Source organism: Mesoplodon densirostris, chromosome 2 (assembly GCF_025265405.1).
Source record: "Mesoplodon densirostris isolate mMesDen1 chromosome 2, mMesDen1 primary haplotype, whole genome shotgun sequence".
Lineage (NCBI taxonomy): Eukaryota > Metazoa > Chordata > Mammalia > Artiodactyla > Ziphiidae > Mesoplodon > Mesoplodon densirostris.
The window spans coordinates 144274523-144300624 of NC_082662.1; the positions used below are offsets into that span (position 1 = coordinate 144274523).

The window sequence follows — 26102 nt, forward strand, 5'->3', positions numbered from 1 at the left end:
GTAGGTTGAGAAGCAGGGAGCCGGTTATCAATGTGCTAGAGTTAGAACCCAGGCCGAATAGACACTGGCCAGATTTAGGGTCCTGGCTGCAAAACCAGATTTCCACAGAGGCTGTGGCCACTGTCCACTGGGCTTCTATCTCCCACATGTCTTTGGATTCGATCTGAACATGACTGGTTTGGAAGCTGAAAAAAATACCCTCTGATATGATCTTTAGTTTCAGCAGACATCTTAAGGGCTGGGAAGCATCCTCGGCTATGAAAAGGTGCTCTCCAAAAGGTTATTTTACTTCTCTCATGCAGCTGAAGGAACCACGCTGAGATCTGTTTTCTCCTGGTGCTAGCTAACCTGCCACTTGCCAAGCAGAGCGCCGGCCCTTTGCTGTGGGAGTGCGTGGTGGCTTGGTATTAAGACCCACAAGCCGCCGTGCAGCCTTGGTAGGCTCTGTGCAGGCACCAGCTTCTGGGGGGTGGACTGAGCATGCTCTGGGCTCTCACAGTATCTCCCAAGAGGGTGAAGAGGACCTTAACATTGTTCCAGCCCCCCACTGGCTGCACGCTTGAATCTCCCACAGCCTTCTTGCCAGGTGGCCCTCTGCTTTCAGAATCCATCTCAAACTGCTGCCATTTATGGCTTAGACCCTCTGCACCAGCCCCTCCCTAAGCTCTGTCTCCTGCCCTTCCTCCCTTACCTCCCTGCAGAGCCACCGGGAGCTAACGTGGCAGCCAGCCAGCCAGAAGAGCCACAACTCCCAAGGGAGCTTCCCATCTGCCTCTGCACAGACCCCGGCCCTGGCCCATGTTCGCCCCTGCTTCCTGGCAGGATGTCCACACAACCCTCCCTGGCCACAGCGTCCCTTAATTAGATCTGGCTGAGAGCCAGCACTCACCTCAATGCTGGACAGCTCCTGAGGTGTCGGCTACTCAGGTAGCCCCTAGACGGGGAGGCCCTGGACTTGGGGTGTGAGTGGGGCCCAGCCCAAGCTCAAGGATGGAATTTCTGGATGTCTCATTTCATTTGAAGAAAGATAGAGCGGGAGAGGAAGGAGTCCAAGGTTGCAAGAGAATTCTTTTAGCAAATAATGAGTGAGTGGTTTTTATGTGGAGCCCTGGCAGGAGTTGTCCCTGGGAGGGAATCAGCCAAACACCAAGTCTTGACTATTGGAGCCCCTCCCCGCCCCCCACATACGTGCCCAGGATGGCCACTGAAAGGGTTAAGTGGGGTTTCTTTCCAGCCTGGGGATCTCTAGTAAGTAATTAATACTGTCAGAAAGACATCTTCCTGCCCCCTCCCCTCCCCTCCCCTCCCCTCCCCTCCCCTCCCCTCCCCTCTCCTCCCCTCCCCTCTCCTCCCCTCCCCTCTCCTCCCCTCCCCTCCCCTCCCCTCTCCTCCCCTCCCCTCCCCTCTCCTCCCCTCCCCTCCCCTCCCCTCCCCTCTCCTCCCCTCCCCTTCCCTCTCCAAATGACCTTCTACAGCCCAGCCCTCTGTCTTGCTGCTTACTGTCCCACTGGAGGACAGAACAACAAGCTCCTGTGTGGTCACCATCCCTGTCACTGCCTAGGGCCTGTCCACCCTTTAGCCTGTGTCTCTGCCTTCTTCGTTTTGACCACAGCTTCTCTCTCTCTCTTTTGCCTCCACAGCCATAATGAAAGACGGAACACATTTCTACACCCACTGACTGACCAGGTCCCAGAGGAAAACAAAAAGTTTGACTTGAAAATGTACGTTTACCCCTTACTTGCTGTTTGGCCTTTCCGTCCTTAACCACCATCATCCCGCTGCCTCTGTGTAGCTAGGAAGAGGAAGGGAGTGGGGGTCAGAAAGGAGAGCAGGAGAGGTTTAGGGTCTCTCACCTCAGTTCTGAGGACTGGAAACTCCTGAGACCCATCTGGCTTGATACCCTCAACCACTTTTTCTGGAATCTTGCAGGTCCCAGGTTGTTGCATCCCATGGGCTGAGCTAAAGGAGTGAGACATGTCTGAGGCTGGCATGTCAATCACCTGGGGACTCTGAGGAGAGTAGTGAGGGAATCTGCTATGACCACGAGAGCCAAATGCTAATTCCTCTGATCTTGGCTCAGTAAATGAAAGGAAAGAAAGATAATTAAATGACTCTCATAGTCCGAGTTCCAGAGTCCTAGGGTCTAGGTTTTTAAGATAAATTTGCAGGAAAAAGAGAGGAGACTGTCCAGGGTTACTGGCATATAATCTCAGAAAAGCAGCAGGAGCCACTGAGAGGACCCCTTGGGAGCACTGAGGGGACCTAATTTGTGCTGAATGCTGGAACAGTGAATGGCAGGGTTGGGAAAAGGGATGGGTGGCACCCATTGTTTCTTGGTCTCACTAGTCACTTCTTTTTTGGTCAACTTGAAATCAGATCGACCTTGGACATGTCCAATAAAGCAGGTGGGAAACACCCAACTACCGCCAACAGTGACCTATCCAACCACAACATGGTGTCCGAGGTCCCTCCAGAGCGGCCCAGTGTCCGGGTAAGTCCGGTCCCCCACGCAAGCTGTTGGGGAGGAATCCTAGGAAATGTATTAGGCTGCTTGCTTTTTTCTGCAGGTTCCAAAGAGCAGGTGATGTGATGCAGGAAGTGGAGAGTGGGGAGGAAGGAGGGCTCAGACCAGAACCATACAGAAGACCAACATCTAGACCAGGGGTTCTCAACCTTAGCACTATTAGCATTGGGGGCTGGATAATTCTTTGTAGTGTGGGACCATTCTTTCTCTGTAGCATGTTGAGCAGCAGCCCTGGCCTCTACCCACTAGATGCCAGTAGCCCCCACCCTGTGACAATCAAAAATTTCTCCAGACATTGTCAAATGCCCCCTGTGGGACAAAACTGCCCCACCCTCACTGAGAACCACTGATCTAGGGGGACAGCGAAAGAAGAATAACTCATGAAGGACATGGCAATTGAGCGCTCAGAAAGGTGGAGGAAGGAAAAGACCATCAGGAGGAAGTAATCAGAGAAGAATGTTGCAAAAAGGTCCAGTAAGATAAGGGCTAAAAGTATCCATGGGGTTTAGCAACATTGTCGTAATTGGAGACCCTGATAAGAGCAGTTCAGTGGTGTGAGGAGGGCGGAAGACAAAGACAAGCTGGAGAGGGCTTAAGAGGGGATGGGAGGGCAGATACAGGACACTGAAGAGTAGAAAACTGCTCTTCTAAGAAACGAGATAGTAAATGGTAGTGTGGTCATACAATGGAGGACTCTCCAAAAATTAAAAATGGACTGGAGTGAGATGTATAACAAGGACGAACCTTAAAAACATAATGCTGAGGAAAAAGCAAGTTGTAGGATATGAAAACCATGGTATCATTTATGTAAAATGTACAAACATGAAAAGTAATTCAGCGTTTTTATAGATAAGCTTGCAGTACAAGCCTATAACCACGGACAGGCATACTAACTTGTGGTCAGCAGTCACCTCTAGGGAGGAAGAAAAGGTAATGAGATTGGGGAGGGGGCTCAAAGGGAGTTTCAGCTCTATTTGTCATGTTTTATTAGGGAAAGAAAGCAACACGCAGTGGTGATTTAGTCCCTACTTCTCTGAAATGTTTGAAATATTTCAAAAAAAGTTTTTTAAAGAAACTTGACCGTGAAGGGAAATGAGGGGTGGAGGGTGGCAGCTAGGAGATATGCAAGATGCAGGGAGGTTTTCTTTGTTCATTTTGTTTTGTTTCAAGGTGTTAAGGGAAGGAGGGGAATGAGCCAAGTAGGTAGTTTCAGGAGAAAGGGCATAGCCAATGAGTCATGTCTGTGTAGAGACAGGAGTCAGGTGCAAAGGTGCTGTCAGCCTGGATAGGGGAGGGGCCCTCTTCCTGAGGCTGCGTAAGAAAGGTATGTGAAACATGGCGGTGGGGCTAGGAAGTTCAAGACACTCCCACTTCATGTTTTCAACTTTTGCAGGGAAGTAGGAGGTGGGGTTTTCTGCTGAGAAGAGTGGGGTGGATAGAGAGGCACTGCGGGGTGGGGGGCTTCAGAATAAGCCCAAGGGTCAGTGATCAACAAGGAACATTTGGAATATTGCCCAATAATACTGAAGAGTCATCTGAGGTCATAGACTGAATCTGTGTGGCTCTGACCCACAGGCGTCTGTGGTTTTTCTCCAGCAATGCTATGGCCTGGCAGATGGTTGCATTGACCTAAGGTTGAGGGTTGCTGGGAAGCTGTGGCAGAAAGATAAGGAGGCTAGAGTATTACTGAGGGGTTGGCAGGGGAATGGCTGAAGTGGCAGGGAGCAGCTTTTAGGCTGCAGAGAGCAGGTGAAACTATGACAGATGACGGACTGAGAGAAAAGGGAAAGATTTTAGGATTTACATATTCTGAGGGTGGTGGATGACTTCTTCAGATGGCTGATCTCCGCCATTATATGTGGGTTTTTACAAGCAAAGTAAAGGAAATAATTTCATTTTCCAGTTTGGGAGGTACTTTATGATAAACCCCAGTTTCTTCTTTCCTTCCTTCTACAAGTATTTACTAAGTGCTTATTGATAGCTAGACACCTTGCTAGGCTCCGGTGATAAAGAGATGAACAAAACAAAAGTTTCTCCCTACAAAGAGCTCCCAGTCTCGTATGAGAGACAGAAAGTCCATGGTTCTGTTGCAGTGTGACAGAGTCTAGACTATGAGAAGTTTCTGAGAAGAGGGAGCAGCAACTATTCTGGGAGAACAGGGGGGTTTCGGGGACTAGGGGGGCCAGCATTAGGCTGTGAAGGATGAGCTGGGATTTGGTAGTGGACAAGGGAAGTGGGGTTCCCCCGCCTCCCATGGTGAGCAAAGCCCTAGGGAGATGGGAGAGAACCACTCGGAGTGTGGCATGACCAGCGGTGGTGCCTTTCTGGTGGAGTGGCAGAAAGTGGGTGGTGGCCCAGCCAGATCTTGTAGACCTGTCCTTGTGCGCTGTGCTGAGGATTGGAATTCTCTCCTAAGTGACGAGAGGTAGTGAGAAATTTTAAGCAAGAGAGTAGTGTAATTAATAAAGTATTTTAGAAAGATAACCTTAGTTCAATACAGAGGGTAGACAGCCAGAAGAGATGACAACCCTTGAGGCACCAACAGAGGCATTGGAGAAGAAAGGACAGGCTTGAGATCCATTAAGAAGACACACTTGTCAGCCCTGAGTAAATGATGGTGTGGAGGAATGGAGGGAGGAGGGGATGGTGTGAGCTTGTTCAGAGTTCTGGTTTGGGCCACTGGGTAGATTGTGGCCCAGTCACCAAGATGAGAAGTACAGAAGAACAAGTTTGGTTAGAAAGAGGATGAGTTTGGTTTTGCGCTTATTTAATCCTAGTTGGACAACTAGTGAGCAAATGGACTGGAACAAATGAATCTATATCTAGATTCATTCTAGCAAATGAATCTAGATATAGATTAGGGAGTTTTCAGCATATTGCTGGGCAGCTGAGGCAATGGGTATGGATGACATTACACAGGCACAATGTATGACGAGACTAAAAGCATAAGTTTGAGGTCTGTCAACACTTAGAGTGGAGGTGGAGATTGAGAAGGACTGGCCACAGATGCAGATACTGAAAAGTAAGGAATAGTGCCCCAGAAACCAAAAGAAGAGTTTCGGGAAGGACAGAAAGGTTCACATTATCGGTGCTTAAGAATGTCAGGGGGCTTCCCTGGTGGCGCAGTGGTTGAGAGTCCGCCTGCCAATGCAGGGGATGCGGGTTCGTGCCCCGGTCCGGGAGGATCCCGCATGCCGCAGAGAGGCTGGGCCCGTGAGCCATGGCCACTGAGCCTGCACGTCTGGAGTCTGTACTCCTCAACAGGAGAGGCCACAACAGTGAGAGGCCCACGTACTGCAAAAAAAAAAAAAAAAGAATGTCAGGGACTGAGTGGCCTGAGTTGACATCGCAGGGACCACTTCTGAAAAGAGTGGAGGAGGTTTAGGAGTAAAAGGAGGACAGGAAGTCAGGACTCTTCCCAGCAGCCTATCTCTGAGGAGAAAGAGAGGGAGGGGAGGGAAGGTGTTACCTGACGGGGACAGCTCGCGGAGGGTGGACGGGGCAGTCAGGTGTGTGGTTGGGTGAGGGACAGTGAGAAGGAGGAGAGAGAACGACTGAGAGAGACAGAAACAGACAGTGAGAGAGAGATTGAGAGAGAGAAACAGAGACAGACAGAGACAGAGAGAGACACAGGGATGCTTTAAGATGAAGAGACCTGAGCATGTTTGCTTAGGAGAAGCAGCCAGTGGAGGAGGAAGAAATGAAGACAGATTTGAGAGGTTATCAATGATGCAAGTCTCAGAGGAAACAGCAGTCTGGACCCAATAGCCTTGGAAAGGAAGAAAACGCCTCTTCTTCTCACACTGAAGGGAAAGCGACAAGGAGAGTGGTAAGGGCAGTAATTTTCTGGGTAAAAGGGTGTGAAATTGAGGAAGCGCTTTCTGGCAACCTCAATTTTCTCTGTGGGGGAGGATCCAAGCCATTGCGGGGAAGGCAGAGGCAGGCAGGTCGCTGGGCTCAGGAGAGAGGTGAGGGTGTGCAGTGGAGCACCGGGGACCGAGGGGTCACAGTGACCTCGTCTGTACTGTGGTGTGATTGTCCTCCAGCAGCACTATAATCTGGCTGTGAGTGCAGGGAGGGTGGATAATTTGATTAATCAGGGATTTAGAGTTTCAGAGAAGATCAAGCGTAAAGGCACTGGATAGGGTGTTGGTGTTGCAGAGTGCGGTTGATCTATTCCACCAGGGGGCCTAGGCTTTGTAGGGAAACAACTAATACCAGGAGGTAACTCATGGATCCAGGAAAAAAAGGCAAGGATTGAGGAGTTGGGGATCTCAGTGGAGTAGAAAAGCTGGTGTCGTTGAGGGATGGACTGAGACAGCCCAGAGGATGGGATGCTGTGATCAGAAGATGGGGATATGAGAATTGACAATGCTGGTGGTGAAGGGGCTTGGGAGCTGGCCAAGTCTAAGGTGTTGCCATGGGAATGAGTTGCTGGGGTGGAAGTGGAGGATTTTGGACTTGAGGACATCAAGGTAGTTTAAAGTTAGGCCACTGGATGGGTCATCCTCCCTCTCACTGTGGAGCAATGAAATTGTCCACAGTGATGGTAAGACTTAGAATGGAGAGGATGAGTGACATCAAAATCCTTAGACTCTGAAAAAATGATCTAGGAGCTGATAGTGGTGAGAAGGGCTAAACAGTGAAAGATCACTGATACTTCGAGAAAGAGAGATTGTTGCCAGAATGTGGGGAAGTCCCTGTGGCAGTAAGGAGCCAGGAGAACACCCGTACACCCTCCCTGCTCTGTGGTGTGTTGGACATTCAAGAATGAATAGGGGGCTTCCCTGGTGGCGCAGTGATTAAGAATCTGCCTGCCAATGCAGGGGACACGGGTTCGAGCCCTGGTCCGGGAAGATCCCACGTGCCGCGGAGCAACTATGTCTGTGCGCCACAACTCCTGAGCCTGCGCTCTAGAGCCCACGAGCCACAACTACTGAGCCCGCGTGCCACAACTACTGACGCACGCCTAGAGCCTGTACTCTGCAACGGGAAGCCACTGCACTGAGAAGCCCGCACACCGCAACGAAGACCCAACACGACCAAAAATAAATAAATTAAATAAATACATTTATTAAAAAAAAAAAGAGAATGAATTGGGCTTGGAGAAGATGATGACGTAGGGAATTTACTTGAAGTTGAATGGGTCTGAGAAAGCATTATGAAAGAGGTAAGGAGTAAGGCCAGTAGAGAAGGATAGGCCAGGAGTGAAATGAAAAATCTTATTTTCTCCTTAAGAAAAAGCCAGAAACACACATCGCTGTGAGACAGGTAAGACTATAATTTTGAGCCCCATTTTAGAGATAAGAAAAAGAGCCAAAGAATTGAAAGGCCGTGCCCTTGAGTTAGTAAGAGATCCAAGCTTCTCACCTGGGCCTCTTAACGTAAGGGCCCCCAGGGCCCTGGAGAGGGATAGCTCCCACCAAGGGCATCTCCCCTTGCGGGTGGAGCAGGAAGGAGGAGAGGAAGAGTTAAGCTGGCTGTTCTCTGCATCCATAGGCCACCCGGACGTCCCGCAAGGCCATCGCTTTCGGCAAGCGCTCACACTCCATGAAGCGGAACCCCAGTGCTCCTGTCACCAAGGCAGGCTGGCTTTTCAAGCAGGTGAGGCCTCCTATTCCATTCTGCCCACCGCATCCCTGCCTTCTCCTCATAGCGCTGTAATTCCTCTGTAGTTATAACAGCCCATGTATATTTTGCTATGTCCCTCCAGGTCCTATTTTGGTATATCTCTGCGAAATCTCCTAATTTAATAAAGGCTCAGAGAGGTTGAGTATCTTCCCAAAATCACACAGAGAAATTAGTGTTACATTTGGGAATTCAGCCAGGTCTCCTGATGGGCAGATGCAGTGACTTTGAAATATGCTGTCATCAACCCTATCAGAGCAACCCAGTGGCTCAGTCAGCAGGGCCCTCTTGCTATGAAGGGAGGGGGATGTCTCCTCTAAGTCTAGGGGTCCAGTTCTCCTCGTTGACCTGGCCACTCTCCCTGCCTGACCTTCCGCTCACTCTTTCTGGCTCATCGCTCCACCGTTTATCTTCCCTGGGGGAGACACTGAGGCCCAGAACGACCGAAGTGGAAGGTCACAGGCAATAATGTAATGTCATTCCCTGCCTCTGAGGGCTCTTGGGGGTTGCTGCCACTTGTTAGTGGCAGAGCTGCAAGCAGAGGCAGGATGTCCTTATAATGAGTGCAGCCCTCTTTCCACTGCACACACCCACCTCCCCAGGCCCAGGTCACAGACTATCCTGTTTATTCCCCACTTCTCCTGCAGGCCAGCTCCGGGGTTAAGCAGTGGAATAAGCGCTGGTTTGTCCTGGTGGATCGCGGCCTCTTCTACTATAAAGGTGAGCTTGCGGCCTTCCCTGGTGGTGCAGTGGTTGAGAGTCCGCCTGCCGATGCAGGGGACACGGGTTCATGCCCCGGTCCGGGAAGACCCCACATGCCGTGGAGCGGCTGGGCCTGTGAGCCATGGCCGCTGAGCCTGCGCGTCCGGAGCCTGTGCTCCGCAACGGGAGAGGCCACAGCAGTGAGAGGCCCGTGTACGGCAAAAAAAAAAAAAGAAAAAAAAAGAAAAAAAAAGGTGAGCTTGCGCCTGGCACTGGCAGGGGCTGTGGGAAGCCAGGGCCCCCTCTTTCTCATTCTGCCCTGTCACAGGGCTCGTTTTCTGATGGATGTTGGGGGTGGGGGGGCACATATCCCCCCTGTGGTCGCCAGCACCAGTGGCACGTGACAGGGGATAAAGACAAGCTCACCTGCTCACTCATTCACTCACTCATTTCACATTCGACAGTATTTACCGAGTGCCTACTAGATTTCAGGCAGAGTTCTAGGCCCTGGTGGGTGGTGTGGTGGATGAACAAGACAGTCAGATGACAGAGGGTGAAGTCCGGGGGAGGTCGTGGGTGGGAAAAGAAAAGGAGGAAGAAGAGGAGGGTCCCTGGTCCTCACTAGCAGGTCACCTGCTAATTGGGCCTTGCATGTTGAGCTTCTCCCATCCCACTGGAATGTATGATCCGATCTGTGTAGGCAGGATTGTTTGGTCAGTTTTGTTCACTGCTGTATCCACAGCACTGAAAACAGCACCTGGCACATAGTAGGTGCTCAGTCAATGTGGAGTCAATGATTATCCCCCAGCTTCTGCCCTCTGTGCCTACCCCACCACTCACTCCCTTTCCTCCCCCACAGAAAGGAGGGCAAAACTCTTATAACCTTGGTGCAGCAGCCTCTAGGAAGTTATTTTTAAAGTATGTACAGCAACAATATGTCAAGGAGGGCAGGGAGGAGCTAGTGAGCGTTGATGACAGTGACGGTTCTGTCACACCGATGCCGTGCAAGGAGGCCTGGGCGCTGAGGAGAGGATAAAATGATCGAGCAGCAGGAGTGTCCGTTTCCTTTTCCTCCGTGCCCTGGGAATGGCAGAGCTCTGATTTCTCCAGGTCTCCTGGGAGCAATTCACTGAATCATTAACTTTGGCAAACAAAGGTTGTACCTAGTAACCACCACCACCACCACCCCCCGCCACCCCCCGCCCGCCCTTAGAACACTGCTGTCCCTGTGCCCTGAGGCACCTGAATCCCAAGGAGAGAGATCAGGAAGGGGATGCACGTCCAGGGTCTAGTCACAGAGGAAACCCCAAGACTGAGGGAGAAAAATCTGCTCAGGCTGGGCCCCGGGATGTAGGGCCGCACAGGAGCCAGAGTATAACAGAAGCTGGAGGGAAGGCCAGGGTCTCTGCAGGGCCTGGTGTGAGGGGAGAAGCTCTGAACTCAAGGGGCATGGAGATGGAGGGTCACTGTGCACTGAGAGATGCTCTCAGGAGACCCCTAAACACTGGCCTGGACTCAGCCAGGCAGGGGGCCCACTTCCTCCTGGGGATGATGGCCTCTGGCTTCCTGAAGAAGCTCTGGGTTCCCAGCCCTCCTGTTCCTTTAGCTTAGTCCATCCTCTGGGTACCATGCCGAGGTCTGCCCAGGAAACTGGACCTTGGGCTAAGTATCTTGTGCAAGTGCTGAGTAAGGGGAGAAGGGGAGCTAGTGGAGTCTGTAACCCCTGTGAGATTTCTTCTGAACCCTAGCTGAGAGTTTTACAGGGTCTCTAGCCCCAGGAATAAAGAGCTATCCCAGGGAAGTGGGGAGGGTCTTGCCATGGCCTCATAGTTATAGCCCCAACCTCATGGTTCCCACACAGCACCCCTACCCTTTCGGTCTCCTGCTGATAGCTGGGGGCCTGACTAGCTAATCCTTCAGGCTCCTTTGGAGATTCCGGATGAATTATGCAGCAGCCTGATTGTTAGCCTGCTTCTGGGGATCAGAGGGCAGGGGGGGTGGGGGCATGCAGGGGCGTGTCTTCTGTGCAGACATAGGGACTGTAAAGGGGAGGGGTCTAGTCAGGAGAAGACAAAGCAAGCTGCCAGGTGCCTGGGAGAACCTTAGAGACAACTACCCAGAAGAGCCAGAGCCGAAGATGCGAGCATCCACTCTAACGCACCGCATCCCGTTATATCCTGTTCCATGTGTCACTGTTGGGATCACCTTGTTTGGAGAGGCACTGTGGATGGGAGGAAGGTTAAGAATGCTAGCTTGAAAGTCAGACTTCTTGGGTTAAAGACTAATCCACCAGTTTTTACTTAAGTAACCTTGGACAAGTTTTTTTTTTGTTTTTTTTTTTGTTTTTTTTTTTTGCGGTACACGGGCCTCTTACTGCTGTGACCTCTCCCGTTGCGGAGCACAGGCTCCGGGCGCACAGGCTCAGCGGCCGTGGCTCACGGGCCCAGCCGCTCCGCGGCATGTGGGATCTTCCCGGACCGGGGCATGAACCCGTGTCCCCTGCATCGGCAGGCGGACTCTCAACCGCTGCGCCACCAGGGAAGCCCTGGACAAGTTATTTAATCTTTCTGTGTCTCAACGTCCTTACCTATAAAATGGAGATCATAAGAGTACCCAGTCATAGGATTGTTGGGCAGGTTAAATCCATTAAGCCTTTTAACTTAGAACAGTGCCTGACATATGGCAAGCCCTCCAAAATGTTGGCTCTTCTGTGCTTGTTTGCTTGCGCACTGGAATGTGAGCTCCCCAAGGTCGGGCACTACTACTCTTGCATTCACCTCTACAGTCCCCAAGTCTAGAACACTGCCTGTAGGGCTGCCACGCTCCCCAGCTCCAGGGAGTGTGCCTCTTGCTGTGCAGAGCACACCCTGTGTGGTTGTGTGGTGGCCCCAAGTGCCTGACAGATAGTAGATGAGTAACAGACATTTGTTGGTATTTATCCTAATAGAGCTGATACACTCCCCTCCCCTCCCCCCCGCACACATACATCTCACTTGTGCTTCTATTTCCTTGACAGATGAGAAGGAGGAGAGCATCCTGGGCAGCATCCCCCTCCTGAGCTTCCGGGTAGCTGCGGTGCAGCCCTCAGACAACATCAGCCGAAAACATACCTTTAAGGTCAGTTGGCCTTCCTCTCCCAGGTCAGGTAGGGGAGGGAGGCCGGCTCTTCTAGAGCATACAAGAATGGAACAGGATCAAGAGCCACCTCCTTAGGAACCCCAAGTGGTAGTACTGGGGTGAGCAGGCAGTGGTCCCTGGGCTCAGTACAGGCTGTTGTGAGGCCGGGACCCCTTCCTCTTCTCTCCTCAGGGTGGGCCTGTAGAGATGAGCTTCAGCGGTACCACAGTCTTTCCTGGGGGAGAATTAGTTATGTGCTGAGGCCGTGGACCCTCTGCCCAGTGGCCTGGCACCTAGGAAATCCCTCACAGCAGAGGCAGGAACTGTGGCCGGGTGGGTTTCTAAGATCCATTCTGGAAAGTCTTCCTCCCCACTTTGGGCCCAGGGAGCTAGACCCCCAGTCAAACTTACTCAAAGGGTCTCAGATGTAAGTTGTTCACTACTATTCAGTGTACAGCACGTTCCCACCGGCCCATGTAAGGGCCCTCAATTTGTCATTTGTCCTCACTTTCCTTTTTTTCCCTTTGCCCTTCAGCCCTGCTGCCTGCACCCTGTCCCCTCTCCAGCCCTTGTCATGGGCCAGCACCCTAGTATTTTTGCCACCTTGTAAAATGGGTTTCGTAGGCCTGTGTTTTTTAATTTCCATAAACAACATGCTCTAATTAAAAAAAAAAATCTTTGCAGAAAGTTAGGAATTGAGTTTCAGTATAATTGAAAGCTACAAACCTCACAGAGACACACTTTGAGGGAATAAGGGCCCAGGGAGATGGACCTCACCTGCCTGCTCAGCGCCACTCCTCGGCACCCCTGGGGGACCCACCCATCAGAGACGGGACTGCATCTATCTCATCCTAGGCCAGTGTTTTCCCACATTTAAAAATTCATGGCCCATTAAAAACAATGAAAATTCCATGCCCGTTTTGTATTTTATGATGCAAAGATCATAGGTTCTTTTTCATTTTCCAATATAAAATTATGATATCAACCATGCATTTTCTTAGTACAAAGCCCTCTCTCCTCCAGTTGAGAATTGCTGTGCAAGACCCTGAAAACACACAGGTTACTCGAGGGCAGCATCCGAGTTCCTGGGGCCCCAGAGACTCTGCCCTTTCTGTCCTTCAGCTCTGGTCACCTGGCCACAGAGAGGTGGGCAGACACATAGATGCTGCTCCGGGGAACAAAGAGGGACTTCTTAGGCACATAATTAGTTTCCAGCCTCCAAGGGTCCTGTCTGCAGAATGAGTAATCAATAAGACACTGGCTCCAGGGAGCCGGATTTTAGCTGGGGAAATAGGAACAGGCTGTTTAACCAACAACAAACAGGCCTGCTATACACAGACACGCACACACCCCCACACAGTCAGACAGCCTGTCTTACTCTTCCCCTCCAGACCTGCGCGCACGCATGCACGCGCACACACACACACACACACACACACACACACACACTCTGGCTCGGGAGCTCTGCCGGCAGCCCCGTTAGAACAACGTCCCGGTGACTGACACACCCCTCCATAAACCCAGATCTCTGGGCCCCTCTCCTCCGTCCCTTTCCCCTGAGGAGTGCACTGCCTCTTTAAAACCCAACTCTGAGGGCTGTGCTCAGTGGCCCACAAAAGGTTCAGATTGTGGCTATTCAGTGGCCTTTCCCCAGGGAAGGGAGGGGAGATGAGACAGATGGGAGACTTGTCCTGCTGCGGCCACCAAGCGAAACACTCAGATGGCCAGTAATGAGCCGGCACTGTTCCCACCCAGCCTGCTGCTGAATGGCCTTCCTCTGTCCCTGCTCAGCCCCGTGGGGGCTCTGTGGGCTCATCCATGGGGGCACCTCCCTCAATTCTCTGGTCCCCTTTCATGCTTCCAGGCTGGTGCCCCCTCCTGGCTCCCCATCAATCACCCTGTCTTTTCCCAGGCCCTCTGCCTTCTCCTGTCACAAGCTGTTGTTCCCGTGCCTTTGCTCTCTCCTTGTTTCCCCATGGGTATGTTTTGTCCTCCAGCTTGACCGTGAGCTCTTCAAGTGCTAAGAGCATGTCTTTGCTTTCCCTGTGACTGGTACCCAGAGCAGAGCTCTGCACACACAGGATGCTCACTGGATGCTTAGCAAATTAATTATCTGCTGCCACTCCTACCAGCCCAGGACACACCCACTCATCCCACTTGTGTGTCTCTCCCCTCTACAATAACCCTGTGTTCTCCACCCCAGAGGGCTTGCCTGGGCCCCTGCTCTCCATATCCCTGTGCAGTTTCAACCCCCAGATGCCTCCTTACAACTTCACTGGCTTTTCGTCAGCACCTTCCTGTCTCTGCCTACCTGCTGGGCAGCCGTGCTGGAGGGTGGGGACTGGCCGGATCCAGAGGAAGGAGGCCTATCTCTGTCCTTAGAGAAGTAGGATGCTCCCTCACTGGGTAATGGCTCCTGTGGAAAGACATCATGCGCTGGGGAAGGTGCTGAGGAAAAGTGAAGGTCCGGCTGGGAAAGCACTCGAAGGGTGTGGATTTGACACTGTTGCTTAGGAGAACCCTGGGGCTTGGCCAGAGGAGCCCTGTCTTCTCCCCTTCCAACCCCCAGAGACCCAGGATTTAGCACCCAAGGGGTCATAGGCCATAGTGGAGTTCACATCTGAGACTCTTAAACACTTTTGGATCTCTCATGTTGAATGGGATGAACAAGGCTAGCTGCTTTTTCTGGGAGATTGGTCTCTCCTAGGAAGTGTTCTGAGACCCCAGAAAGAATCTAACACTGGAGCGTCTTTTCCTCATGGACCTTCCCCATCAAACAGATGCATCAGTTAAGGCCAGAGCAATATCTCGAGTTGTTTACAGTTGCAGGGCTGGTTTGGAACAGAGCTAGGATTAGTGCTGGGCTGCCCTGCCTTCTCTCCTCAAGCAACCCAGGTTTGCCGGGTGCAAGCTGTCCACCCCCACTCCTAGTGGGCTGACCTGAGCCTTGCTGGGTGCTGTGGTCGCAGTGGTGACACCGAGTAGAAGGGGCTAGTCTGAATAGCTCCCCACTTCCCTCTGTTCCTCAACATTCCTGTCACGTCTCCTGTCTCTCCTTCTGGTGTTCGGTTGACCTGTTCTCTGCTTCTCCTCCTTCTGGCCGCGTGAGGACCCCTCCTCTGGACAGGAGCTCGCTTCTGGGTTACCGCCTGCTGCACCTGCTTGCAGCCGCCAACTAGGTAGCGTGCTCTGACTGTCTGTGCATGCCCCCCGTGTGCCCGCGCTGTCCCGCTGCGCGGAAGAGAGTGCCAGCTTCTCAGAGGCTGAGCTGGGGCTGAGACTGGTATGTGGTTGGGGTAGGGGGGCATCTCTCCCGGGCATGGGGTAATTGCCCTTCAAATCAAACATGGAATTTGATGGGAGAGCGGGCGAGGTAATTGTCCCTCAGGTGGGGCAGGTCAGCTTACCTGGCTATTGGGCTGCCTAGTGGTGTCCAGAGAGCTAGTCAAGGCAGATACTTGGATGCCAGCTGGAGCGCTTGGGACAGCTGTGGGCCTCCTCACATTGCCCTGAGCTCCATATGGGGCGAAGAGCTGCAGGTCAGGGGAACGACCTGCCTGACCACCTGTCCTGTGGGCGTGGGTGTCTTCTCCCCACAGGTGACTGTGTGCTGGGTGGACGAGGCTGGGGACAGTTCCACGTACTGCCTCTCCCCACAGGCTGAGCATGCCGGGGTCCGCACCTACTTCTTCAGTGCCGAGAGCCCCGAGGAGCAGGAGGCCTGGATCCAGGCCATGGGGGAGGCTGCCCGAGTACAGATCCCCCCAGCCCAGAAGTCGGTGCCCCAAGCGGCACGTCACAAGTGAGTGCCGGGGACTGGGCATAGGCATGAGGACTGCTATTAGAGAGAGAGAAGAGGAGTGAAGAGGTGCCCATCTCTGTGCCCTTGCTGAGCCCAGCATGTGGACTTGAACCTCTGAGAACATGTGAGCCAACTCCTTGCCTCCCAGCAGGGTGCCTGGCTACGTGAATTCAGAACCTATAGTCTCTTTGCCCCTGGCCAGCTCCTCCTCTTCTCTCTGAGCTGGTGGAGGCCAAGAGAGAAGCCAGGTTCCATCCGGGCCTGGCCAGGAGCCAAAGACCAGGGTCATTTGCTTGTTTTGTTATGCATACAGGCTTTGTGGGACTCAGGTTTGAATCCCAACTTGAACACTTGCCCACTGTGTGACCTAAGTGTAAGTTACTTAGCCTCTGACCCTCAGAGACAATAGTGATAATCCTACCTCATGGGGTTGTTGTGAGGACTCAACAGTAGAGGTAAAATGCTTGACATGCAGCAAGCACTCAGCATGTGACTGCTCCTGTCACCTCATCGCGTCATCACCCGCAGTCTCAGCACCTGTCTCTACTTGAACTGGGCATTGAGTCTTACGTTAGATGTTAACAGGGATCCAGCAGAAGGAAGTTTTACAGTATAGACTCCAAGTCTGTGTACATGTCTTGAAAATGTTTACCAAGCAGTGTCTCAGCAAGGATGCTTGACTATGTTGAACTGGGGAAGGTGTAGCGAAAACATTGTCATGAGATTCCATCTTTTCTTTGACCAAGGGGTGGAATTCCAGAACTTCACTCATTCTTTTTTTTTTTTTTTTTTTTGCGGTACGCGGGCCTCTCACTTTTGTGGCCTCTCCCGTTGCGGAGCACAGGCTCCAGACACGCAGGCTCAGCGGCCATGGCTCACGGGCCCAGCCGCTCCGCGGCATATGGGATCTTCCCAGACCGGGGCACGAACCTGTGTCCCCTGCATCGGCAGGCGGACTCTCAACCACTGCACCACCAGGGAAGCCCCAGAACTTCACTCATTCTTTTCATAAATATTTACTGTAAATAGAAATGTGTATAGGGTGCTAAGAAAACAAGGTAGGAAAAGTCTGACAAGCTCCTACCCCATGGAGCTTATACTCTAATAGAAAGTCCTGGAAGATGCTTGTTTGGGAGAGGGGAACTAGCCTCTTTCTATGCCTGTGAAGTTTGAGGCAACAGCTTCAGCCCCTGGTGCGCCTGCCATGTTTGATCTCACACAGTCCTACCCACCCTGCCAACGAGGGGCCCAAGACTCGTGGAAATTAAGTAACTTCCTAAAGGAGAGAGGGCTGACCTGTCACAAACCTCTGTGGCTGAGACATCAAGGATGGTTCCGATTATGTGTAGTGTATAGTGCACACCAAGTGAGGGGGGCTGGATCAGGGACAGACTACAGGAGAGACCTAGTCTGGGTGAGGTTAGTCTCGGCCATAGCTAGGAGGCTGGACTCAAGGAGTTTCAGCAGAAGGGAGCAGAGGGTGACACATGAGGAGGACCAGGAGGGCAAGACGAGCACATATGCACAGGCAAGCTTGGAGTATGCTTTATAGTTGCCCAGGCTGGAGCAAGAATATAAAATGGTAGGATTTAGGAAACAGAATTGGAATTCATGGAATCCTGTTTCCATCACTGCCTTCCTGTCCATCCTTCTCCACTCCTTTTCTCCTTCCCAGTTTCCCCCCACCTGAACTCCATGCTGGGCTGGAGTCCCTTACAACATCTTCCTTGGCATCCCACAGCCACGAGAAGCCAGACTCTGAGAACATCCCACCCAGCAAACACCACCAACAACCCCCCCAAAACAGCCTCCCCAAGCCTGAACCAGAGGCCAAGACTCGAGGAGAGGGTGATGGCCGAGGCTGCGAGAAGGTGGAGAGGAGGCCTGAGAGGCCTGAGGTCAAGAGCGAGCCTCTGGTGAAAGCCAATGGTGTCCACGCTGGACCAGAACCAGCCTCAGACCCAGGCAGTCCTTACCCTGAGGGCCCAAGGGTCCCAGGAGGTGGGGAGCGGCCCACCCAGCCCAATGGCTGGCAGTATAGCTCCCCAAGCCGGCCGGGGAGCACAGCTTTCCCACCTCAGGACTCAGAGAGTGGGGGGCACCGGCGGAGCTTCCCCCCACGTGCCAACCCCGACAAAATCGCCCAGCGCAAGAGCTCCATGAACCAGCTTCAGCAGTGGGTGAACCTGCGCCGAGGGGTGCCCCCTCCTGAAGATCTTCGGAGGTGAGGCCTGGTGGGGTGGGGTGGAGTGGGGATGGTGTACCGGCTTGGGGCTGGGGCTGGGGGAGTGACATGGAGGCACCCTCTGTTGGAAACCTTCTGGAAGCCAGGCTGAATTGGGAAACCAAGAAAACCCCAGGATTCCCTGCTTGCCCAGATGCTTACTAACCCCATGGTTCCATCTGTAGAGTTTGCCCCCTGCCCCTGACTCTTGCTCCCTCTGTCTACTTACTTCAGAGGAAAGGACGGAGCACCCAGTGCCTCTCACAGGACGCTGGGCGGCCTGAAACGTGCAGGCAGTCACAGCGAGGGGCCTTTAAAGCTGTTCCAGCCAGACATCCGTCTGTGCTTCCCACCTTTGTACAGCATCCAGTGTTTCTACCAATGCGAGACTCACTAGCTGCCAAGGCAACTCACTCCGTTTTTGAAGCTCTAACTGTCTGCAGGCCATTATTTATAAGCAGTTTTTTAAAAAAGAAAAACGTTGCTACTCATTGGCCCAAGTTCTTTCCAATAGACCAATTTACTTCTTTATCGAGTGACTGGCTTTCAAATACTTGAAGACATTTATTGGACCTGATTGTGTTCATCAGGGCAAGTGGGGCTGCCGCTCCTTCCCTGGGGGTCTGGGAGGGCAGCTCACTGTGGTCGTCTGCCCTGCCCTGGGGACAGCGCCTCACTAGGGTTGAATCCCAGGAACAGACTGGTTGGGTCCTTGACAGGATCATAAAATCAGCGAAGGCATCCCTTTGTCCCTCCTCCGTTGTCCCCCTCCAGGTGTCTGGTACACTCTAGTGTTCTTTCTGCTCTTAGCCTCTCTGGAAAGAATCTGATCAATTGGTTCATGCTGAGATAGAGATGGCTAATAAGGCTTAAAGTTTCTCCCCAGGGAGACAAAGAGACAAAGAGGGAAGCTCTGAATGGTGAAATTTCTGGCCTCAGGGAACTGGTTGAGGGGGAGAGCTTTGAGGACAGGTCTTTCCTTGCACTTCTGGAAACAAGCCTCCGTGCCTGGGCAGTGGGCGCCCCCGTATGCTCGCAAGGTCAGCCTAGGGCACCATTCACCTAGTCAGAGCCCACTCTAGGCTGGAGGCCAAGGAGGAGGGGGCATGGACAGGTGGCTGGGGGCGTGCCCATTTTGTCTGGCTTCCTTACAAAGTCCTCTCTGTCTCAGTCCCTCTAGGTTCTACCCTGTGTCCCGTAGGGTCCCTGAGTATTACAGCCCCTACTCCTCCCAGTACCCTGATGATTACCAGTACTACCCGCCAGGGGTACGGCCCGATAGCATCTGCTCCATGCCGGCCTACGATCGGATCAGCCCACCCTGGGCCCTGGAAGACAAGCGGCACTCCTTCCGGAATGGAGGCGGCCCCGCCTTCCAGCTGCGTGAGTGGAAGGAGCCTGCCGGCTATGGGCGGCAGGATGGCACCACCTGGATCCCCAGCCCCTCCCGGCAGCCTGTCTATTATGATGAACTGGATGCTGCCTCCGGCTCCCTGCGCCGCCTGTCCTTGCAGCCCCGTTCCCACTCTGTGCCCCGCTCGCCAAGCCAGGGGTCCTACAGCCGCGCCCGCATTTTCTCCCCCGTCCGCTCACCCAGTGCCCGTTTCGAGCGGCTGCCACCTCGCAGCGAGGACATCTATGCTGACCCTGCTGCCTATGTGATGAGGCGATCCATCAGCTCCCCCAAGGTGAGCCACCAACCTTCCCCTCCTTCCTCAGCCCCTGAGATCCCCCGGAAGCCTAAGACCATCTGCTGAGAAGAGGTGGAGATGCAAGGGCATCTGGGGACATGGGGTCACTGGGCTGTGTCAGCAGGACCAGGGATGCTGCCCAGGGGGAGCCACTGGCCCTGCGGTTCTGTCCGTAGGAGAGCTGCCTGGGGGATTTGCCTGTACCAGGAGCCCTAATTCTATATAAGAGGACAGAGAGGGTTCTATCTTTTCAAATCTTGAGGACCTGGACAGATCATTGCAAGGATATTGCAATGGTTAAAGGCTGTCCATTTTAGTTTGAAATCTGCTCTGGGACAGGTTACAAACATCCCTAACCTTGAACTTCAGTTGGTGGGGAAGTCCATATCCCAGCCGGACCCCCTCACCTCTCCAATCCCCTTTCTCTTCCAGTATGATTACCTGGGAGACAGGCGGCCAGTCCCTGCAGGACTGTTCCCCTACAACTACCCACCATCCCCCACGGTCCACGATAAGATGGTACGTCCTTTCCTCCCACTCCACGTCCCCTCAGGACCTCTCCTCCCAGGGCGGGGCCAAACTAGGGCAGACGCAGGGATGCTCTGTGCCCGATGCCTGGCCCGTCTGGTCTTTAGCAGCCTCTGGATACCTCCTCCCTCCGGCCTGGACTCTAACCCCAATATAGAGAGTGGTGTCAGTTACCCCTCCTCCTCTGTGACACAGGGCAGAGGAGCAGGGACAAGATCTGGAAGCGTGAAATGTCCCCATTCTCTCAATCTCAGAACAACTCCTCTCCAGCATGCAGAGGGGCTTGGACAGGGGGCTTAGGCTATGGGCTGGGAAGAAAAGTTAAGCTAGAGCTCCCAAAACAGGCATGATCTTCTAGTCTTCTTCCCCCTAAGCGTACTTGCTTCAAGCTTGTCCTTGCCTGGAATGTCACTTTGGGGGAAAGAGACTAGAAGTCGGATTGAGGAAGAAAAGATTTTCCATACTGTGTCTCTGCCTACTTTCTCTCCCCTTTCTACTTGTGTCTCTTCTGGGCATTTGTTCTCCTGAGAATTTTTGTCTCCACCTGGAGAACTCAATGCAGATGCTCCACCTGGGGAGCTGGGGAGAACCACTGGAGCCAACAGGCAGAATCCTTGTCCCCGACGGTCTGTCACTGACCCCTGTCTCTGAGTCTTCTCTGCCGGTGTCCAAACTCTATAGCCAAGACACACAGCAAATGCACCCATCCGTAAACAGTGGATTTTCCAGAAAACTCAGAAAAAGCTCCAGGAAGTGCTGACTAGATGGCTTCAGTGGTGCTTCCCTCTCCCAGGGCAGGGCCAGGCTGACCCAGGAGCCTCAGAGTGTGTCCCTTCTCTCGCTGGGCTTGTCCAGCAGACAACCTCTGTGGCTGCCCGCACCCTTCCCCCCTCCCTTCCCTAGACTCCTCAAGGCCAGAGAGGCCTCTCTTTGTCGCTGTCCAGCTAACTCTTAACTGCTTTGCTTCCTTTTTATTGTTTTCTTTTGTCCTGTTCCTGTTTGTTTGTGTTGCCGTTGGGCCTCGGGCTCCGGGTAGGATGAACTTTTAGACCTTCAATTGCAAAGAAACCTAGAGTATTTGGATCAGCAGGTAGGCAGAGCTGGTGCCCCTTACCATCCCCCTGCCCTCCCTTCACGTCTCCCTGCTCCTCCCCGCCTCCTCATCCCCCATCCGACAACCTTTGTTGGCAAAACCAGGACACAACAAAGTGGCTTATATTTTGGTTTGCACCTTCACACCCCTTCTCTGCAAAGCCCTTTAGGGCAGCTGGGAGTTTCCTGGGGAAAGGAGAATTGTAAATTACCACATGAATAATTAATGTCACCGCCTATTTGTTCGACCCAGATGGAACTGCCCCCACGGGGCAGGCGGGAATTTGCATTTTTGCTGGATAGAGTTGCAGAGACAGGGAGGAGCTCTGTGCTGCGCCCTAAGAGGCTAAGGATTTAGTTCAGCCGGAATCTGGGAAATTAGCCTATCCTATTCCACAGGTTGTGGTTAAACTCCATATTTTGTAAGCGAAGGACCACAGACCTGCCCTCCAGTGATTTTTTAAATTATGGTAATTTAGTATATATGTCAGTTCCTCTGCAAAGTTCTTTTGTATACACGGCTCATGTTTTCCTGAGAACTCAGTGCTGTAGGCAGAGGGAATGTCATCAATCCAGTGTTACAGATGAGCATCCTGAAGAGTCAATGAGTGTCCCCATGTGATGAAAGCAGTCGGCTGCCTGGGCTCTCACCTTTGGCTACCTTGCCTTTTGAGACTAAGGAGGCTGTGATACTGGGTTTAGACAGGCCAGGGGTCAATATGCTGGGCAGTTTATATGAGCACATACTCATATTCAGATCTGTGCTACAAATCATGGGGGACCTGGATGTGTACCAGATCCAGGTGGAGGCAGCCTGCAGTGGTGGAAATAATAATGTTAGTAATAATAATAATAATAGTGGCAGCAGTGACCGTAATGGGATGCTTCCTCCACGCCCTGCACTATTCTAAGCATCTTACAGATCCTAACCTTTATAACAACTCTGCAACGTAGGTATTGTTATTATCCCCATTTCGTAGGGGATATGATGAAACTAAAGCCCAGAGAGATCAAATAACATGCCAAGGACACACAACCAGTGAACAACAGAGCTTGGAAATGACTCTGAGCTTTTGACTCAGCTTACAGCTGAGGAAACATCTAACATGTGAAGAAGCTAGGGTCGAACCTCATCAGGATGATTTTGTGCTCTGAACATTGTAGAGAGAACCAGAAACTTGATATCAGAGGACATGGCTGCAACTGCTGGTGGTTCTAGTCACAAGCCATGTGACCGTCATCTCACAGGGTCTTGGTGTCTCAGTGAGGTCGTCCTCATGGGAGCCCTTGGGTTCTGGGAAGCATGATATACACATTTTAATCAGCGGTGATGGCTCCTGGCCCTCAAGAACATTGCATTTTAGTCCCAGAAGGAGCATGTGGTGTTGACACCGTAAGCATTCTAGTCCATGGGGGGATGACTCCCAGCAGGCCTTCCTCCCCGCAGCCCATCCACACTGCTGGCTTTCCAAGCATTCAGTGCAGATGGCAGGGCCCCTTCCTGGGGGCTTCTGCCCTCACAGAGGGGCTGGGGGCTTCAGAAATAACCTTTCAGAGGACCTCTTCCTAGATAAACGATAATACTCTTAAAAGGCAGTCTTGTATGATAAGAAGAGTCCAGAATGTAGTCAGACACTGCACTCTAGTTCCAGCTGGGCCATTTACAGGGATTTTTTTTTTTAAACTTTGGTCTCTCTGGGTCTTTGTTTTCTCAATCATGAGACGGACATTGTAGGACCTGCCCTTTCTACCTCACAGAGTTATTGGGAGAGTCGAGTGAGAATGTATATGAGAGCACTTTGGCAGGCATTGATGAGGGCTAGTGATTGCTACTATGATTATTTTATTGTTCTTTTTCTTCCAAAACTCAAAAATATTAATTGACCACCCTTGACCCCAGTGCTGTGTGTAAGGTACTGGGTTAGGTGCTTTCTCACAAAATTTCTCTAACATTCTGGAGAGACAGAAAGTGGCACACAGGAATCCTCCTAGAGGCAAGGCCCACATGGGCTGAACGATCCTGAAAGCCATAGCATGTGTGGGGGCAGGCCAGGGTGAGAAGACCCCTGCTTCCTTTATTGTTTTTAGATCTACTGGTTGGGGAAGGAATGAGATCTGTGGGTGGTCAAGAAGAGCCTGGGCCTCCCTTGCCCTCTCAAAGCCTGATGTGTTGGTAGATCTGCCTTGTCCTACACACATAAACATAAACACCACACACGGGACACAGGTATGACACACAGGCAGCAAACATACACATACCACATACAATCACACATACACCACACTGGCACACCCCATACACAATAAACACAATCTCATTCACACACACACACACGCACATGCGCGTGCACAGGCTCTAAGGAGATAAGGACTGACTTGAGTTCAGATCCTTACAGAAAAGGTGGTTGATGTACTGTTGACTTTTAACCATTTTGCAAAGATTCAACCTCATATTACAATTGCTCTTTTAAAAGCCTTTTAAATCACACTTTATATCATAGAAAAAATTCCCAACTGGGCTAAAGAAGTAGCAAAATCAGATCCTAGGAAAGCCTTTTAAAATGCTCTAGAGCCTGTGAATGGGGGTGGAGGGGTGCCCCTCGCCCTGTCTACAGCACACAGAAGCAAGGCTGCTTTGGGGCTGCTGCCTAAACAGGGCAAGAGGGAAATAAATATGTGTGGGTCCAACAAAGATTGGGAAGACAAGGGCAAAAAACATGGGGGTTCCCTGAACTGTGACCTGAGAAGATCTGCCCTAAGGTGGCTCCGTCCCTTCCCTTACTCACTGCCCCTCCCCAAGAAGCTTTTCCTGCACAACTCCCCTCTGTCTTCTGCCTCCTCCTGGAGATCAATTGAGTTAAAGGGACTTAGCCAAGGACACTCCCTAATATGTTTACATTTGATGCTATCACACTGGAACCAGTGGGGGAAATGATGGCATTCCTGGTTGATTTGGTTGGCTCGTCCTCCCTCCCTCCCTGTCCGTCTCCCTCACCCTTCCTCTGTCTCTTTCTTTTTCATCTGGCAAATAGTCTTTCCCCCTCCATGTTCCTGATGATCCTTGAAGCATAAGGATAACATGTTGGGAGAGCCGTGTTCCGATCTCTGGTGTCCCTTTAACGTGGCTTCCTTGCTTTGGCCTCCTTGTTTGCTCCCTGGCGCCATCCCAGATTGGCATGGATGCTACCAGCCCAGCTCTGGAAACCGTGTTTAGCAATCCTTTCTACTCTAGAGCAGAGGTGGTCAGGGTTTGGGGAGAGAGACCTGTGCCTTCCCAATGTGACGGCCCATCCAAAGAGCGGGTCACATTTTCTTTAAAGTGGTTTCATTTAGTTCAGATTTTGGGAGATCGGACTTTCCAACTGCCTGTGTGGTCTTTGACCAAACCAGTGTGAGAAATGAGAGCTGGTCCAATGGGATGAGACCCACCACACTCAGGCGCCCTGGGGAGGTGTCACTGGGCTGGGGCCTCTTCAGAGCCACAAGCGAGGGCACAGTGGCCTCCCAGCTCCCTTCTGTGGGCTTTCCTCAAGGGCAACTTCAGTGCGGGTCCTGAGATGGAGTTCACAAGGGGTGAGTGATGGGCAAGGCCAGGCAGAGGATGCTGGAGGCCTCAGGAGGAGCTGTCCTTTCCTGTTTCCTGGAGAGCAAGCACAGGCGGGCGTGGGGAGACACCTCTCTGTGGGTCTGAGTTTGAATCGTCTGTTCCTTCCTCTGCTGCAGATGAGTGAGAGTGAGACTCTCATCAGTATGGTGAACCGCATGGTGGAGAACTCCTCCCCCAGGGCCCAACTCTTCATGCAAGTAAGACCTCTGCCTGGCAGCATGGTCCCTGTCAACACCATTTTTCAGCTGCTTGTGCATGGTCGAGTCTACCCATCAGGGATGAGTCCACTCCGCCTGCTCACCTGCCAGGCCTCATCTCCCAGGCTCAGCCTGGCCTCCCTCCTTTATTTTCACTGTATCTCCTCCATTCTTCACGTTCATGGGTGAACCCAGGCCCATTTCCCAGACCATCAAAATAGCCAGCACTGACATCTCATGCCATGCCAGCGATCGCAAAGCTGCTTTTTAACGTTCAGGACTTCTCTTTCATGTTTGGTATCTTTTTAACAGTTGTTGGGGTGAAGGGCACGAGGGGTGTGATATGGAACCGTCCAGTGACGGAGTTGTGTAGAATGTGCTATGGTTGCTGCATGTGTCACCAAAGGCAGGCGCCTTTGCTGGACTGAGAGACCCTTCTGGTTTAGGCACAAGCCCTGGGGCTGGCGTTCAATCTAGTAGGGTGGTCATTCTCAAAGTCTTCCAATGCTCATTCTGTTCTCCCAGGTCTTATCCTTATCAAAAACAGCCAAGACTTCACTGTTGTTCTCGTGGTTGTTACCAGTAAGCCATTTGGGCGCTACACAGCCCTGGAGTCCCTCTTGGCAGTAGATTTTAGACCTTAGAGGAGAGGAGATACAGAGCACGAGTAAGCAGCATCTCTGCCTCCAGAATCAGCCCAGGACAGTTGGGATGGAGCTTAGGCCGGGCTGTCCCACGCTTTCCAGCCCGGGGGCAGAGCCCTAGTTCAGCCCAGGTCCCCAGAACAGATGCTACCTGAGGTGATGGGGCTGTGGTCGGTGGCAAGAACGGAGCAGGACCGTCAGCGCTCCCGTCCCTGCGTGCCCTGCCCGGGCTGTGTCCTCTGCCGTGGTAACCGGCCTCCTGTTCCTGCAGGTCCCTCCATACCCAGAAGTGTTCCGGGACAGCCTCCACACCTACAAGCTAAACGAGCAAGACACAGATGTAAGA

The 26102-nt window shown here is 52.4% G+C and overlaps 1 protein-coding gene across 1 annotated transcript in view; it reads left to right on the plus strand.

Moving 5' to 3' along the window:
- The first annotated feature begins 2389 nt into the window (after positions 1–2389).
- Positions 2390–26102, plus strand: part of PLEKHA6 (pleckstrin homology domain containing A6) — a 40616-nt gene continuing 16903 nt past the window's right edge. The window contains exons 1-8 of the mRNA XM_060088449.1: positions 2390–2491; positions 8024–8128; positions 8800–8872; positions 11871–11971; positions 15631–15773; positions 17515–17997; positions 19169–19685; positions 26028–26096. Of these exons, the coding sequence (XP_059944432.1) occupies positions 2390–2491; positions 8024–8128; positions 8800–8872; positions 11871–11971; positions 15631–15773; positions 17515–17997; positions 19169–19685; positions 26028–26096 (1593 nt within the window). The remainder of the gene's footprint in view (positions 2492–8023; positions 8129–8799; positions 8873–11870; positions 11972–15630; positions 15774–17514; positions 17998–19168; positions 19686–26027; positions 26097–26102) is intronic.